The 2,507-nt window shown below is 36.4% G+C and overlaps 1 protein-coding gene across 1 annotated transcript in view; it reads right to left on the bottom strand.

Annotated features, from left to right (window-relative positions):
- The window catches only part of UBA2 (ubiquitin-like modifier activating enzyme 2), a 25,365-nt gene extending 24,015 nt beyond the window's left edge, over positions 1–1,350 (bottom strand). The window contains exons 1-2 of the mRNA XM_012651535.1: positions 1,203–1,350; positions 259–359 (exon numbers count right to left, since the gene is read on the bottom strand). Coding sequence (XP_012506989.1) covers positions 259–359; positions 1,203–1,224 — 123 coding nt within the window. The 5' untranslated portion in view covers positions 1,225–1,350. The remainder of the gene's footprint in view (positions 1–258; positions 360–1,202) is intronic.
- Between the last annotated feature and the right edge of the window lie 1,157 nt (positions 1,351–2,507).

Raw genomic sequence — 2,507 nt, 5'->3', positions numbered from 1 at the left:
GCCCAGGCAACACAGTGAGACTCTGTCTCAAAAAAAAAAAAAAAAAAAAAAAAGAAACACAGGGGCAGAGCTAATATATCTCCCTGCCCATAGTCTTTTTGGGCACCTTTATAGCACCCTGAGTTTTACATGTGCATGAAAATCCTTTTATATTGGATGTCGACCTGCTCCTATTATATAAACCCACAGTTTACTTCCTCCCCTGGTAAGGTCTCAAATAAACATTTGGAAATTAAAAAAAAAAAAACTTTTCTTTACCTTTTTGATAGTAGTTACTTGTCCGAGATAACCAGCAGTTCCACTCTCAATAAGAGGGACGTCAGCTGCCAGACACATCCTATTTACATGGTTTCGGGCAGCTGGAAGAAAAATACTAGTTAGCAGAAGCTTTTGAAAAAACAATTAACTATCTTTAATTAGGATGACATATACTCAAACTATTTCTCATTATTTTTATTTTATGTATAATTTTCTTATGGCTATGGTCAGAGTAATGCAACTGTAAATTACAGACATTTAAGAGACATTCACTTAGCAAAATTTCAAACATAAGGAATTTATATATCACAAATTTACTCCAGGAAAAGCACCCCTAGAAACAAGTACTTTTTGAATCCCAAAGTGCCATCTTCTTCTTCTATTGTTGTACCTTAGCCAAGACATTGTTTCAATGTGTTCCTAACTCACCACTATTCTAGTATAATTAACAATGAGAAATGTGTAGTTATTAATTTGGAACTATTAAGGCAGTTTCAAGCTAGGGAAAAAAAGATTCACGTTAAAAGAGTCATTCTGACTCTTTCTCGTGTTTTTTCTTTGGCATTTCTGGTCCCGAATCATTACAAACTCATTTGACAGATGTACTTTTACACATGGAAGTAATTACAGACAGGGAATACTACGGAAGTATTTTTACCAACACACATCCTACATAGTCACACTCTTTAGATCTTTTAACTTCGCCTTTATTTATACCTTTTGATAGAACAGCAGAGTGCGTGATAGCTAAATTTCTGCCTGGAACAAATCAGTTCTAGATAAAACTGCAATCAGTTGGCAAGCTTTAAACCTGATAATGCTTCCCTTAGGTCTTTTAAGTTCTAACTCATAAGGAAATATTTTAATTAATAATAAATTTGTAAACAGCTTTAATTTGGGAGAGGGGAAATACTGAGAAATTAAAAGTATTAAAATCATCTCACCTCTGTTATCTAAAGCATTCATAACCAATATAAACTGTCGAAAAAATTCCACATTATAGTCGGGGCTACAAGGCAAAACAAAAAAAGGTCACCGAGACAACTAGCCTTATATGTGATCTTCATAGTATAATACAGAGTCCTGAAAAAACATATTAGTAAGTGTAGTAATAACTGATATTAGGGGTGTATGCCATATAGATAGTAAGGTTTGACTTTTTCTAAACACAAGATTTTAAATTATTTCCCCCAAATTCCTATCCTTTTTGGCCAGCTATCTAGGGCACAAGAACAGGATCTCCAACAGGCAGAAAGATGGCATGACCCCACTAGTCCCACCAGGCCCTCTGCAGCAGCAAGTGCTGGGAACACATGAAAAGCACATTCCCAGGATTTGCCTGGCCTCTGGTTTCACCTCACATGGTAAGGATCAGGCAGGGCTCAGGCCCCCAGGGTCTCTGCTTTTAGCAGCACTGGAAAAGCAACACAGGGTAAGAGGCTATAGGGCTTTAGGCAGGTCTGTAGAGCAAACATCCAGATTAAAAAATATGGTGGAGATACAAATGCCCTGAGAAAGTATAAGACTTTCCCCAATTCCAATGCCTCAAACAAGGACTATTTTTAATACCATTTACTTGTGAACTAGGCAACAACTGTAGATAAAGGATAATTTAGGTCCAGAGTTCCTTCACTCCAACACCTCCAAAATTATATATTTATTCTATTTATCTTGCTGAGAGAAGAGTATTCATGTACTATCAAAACTGCTGCCCCACCACAATTCAAGTGTTGTATAACAGAAGTCAGAGTCCTAATAACAGATTATTTTGGGAGGGAAACTTAAAGGTGAATGCTGAAATCTATCAGAATGAGAGAAACATATTTAGCAAAGTCTAATTCATCATATATAAGGATATTTCATAGTTTAAAATATCTTCTTATTTAAGGCAAGAATATAAGGTCCTTTATAAATTTCTAAGTAACTCATTTATTAAAAGTACTAAAATATTTCATCACTTATCGAAATCATTCAAACCATATACATAAACTGGTAAAAAGAATGTCACTTTGTAGGCATAAATTACCAAATTTTAATTATTCTAGAAAAATCATTTTAAAAAGCCAAATGAGGCCAGGCACAGTGGCTCATGCTTGTAATCCTAGCACTTTGGGAGGCCAAGGGGGGAGGACTGCTGGAGGCCAGGAGTTTGAGACCAGCCTGAGCAAGAGCAAGACCCTGGCTCTACAAAAACAGAAAAATTAGCTGGATGTGGTGGCATGCGCCTGTAGTCCCAGCTACTCGGGAGG

Source organism: Propithecus coquereli, unplaced genomic scaffold (assembly GCF_000956105.1).
Source record: "Propithecus coquereli isolate 6110/MARCELLA unplaced genomic scaffold, Pcoq_1.0 Scaffold358, whole genome shotgun sequence".
Lineage (NCBI taxonomy): Eukaryota > Metazoa > Chordata > Mammalia > Primates > Indriidae > Propithecus > Propithecus coquereli.
Note: the sequence above shows the minus strand (reverse complement) of the source record. Positions and strands in the feature narration are given on the sequence as shown.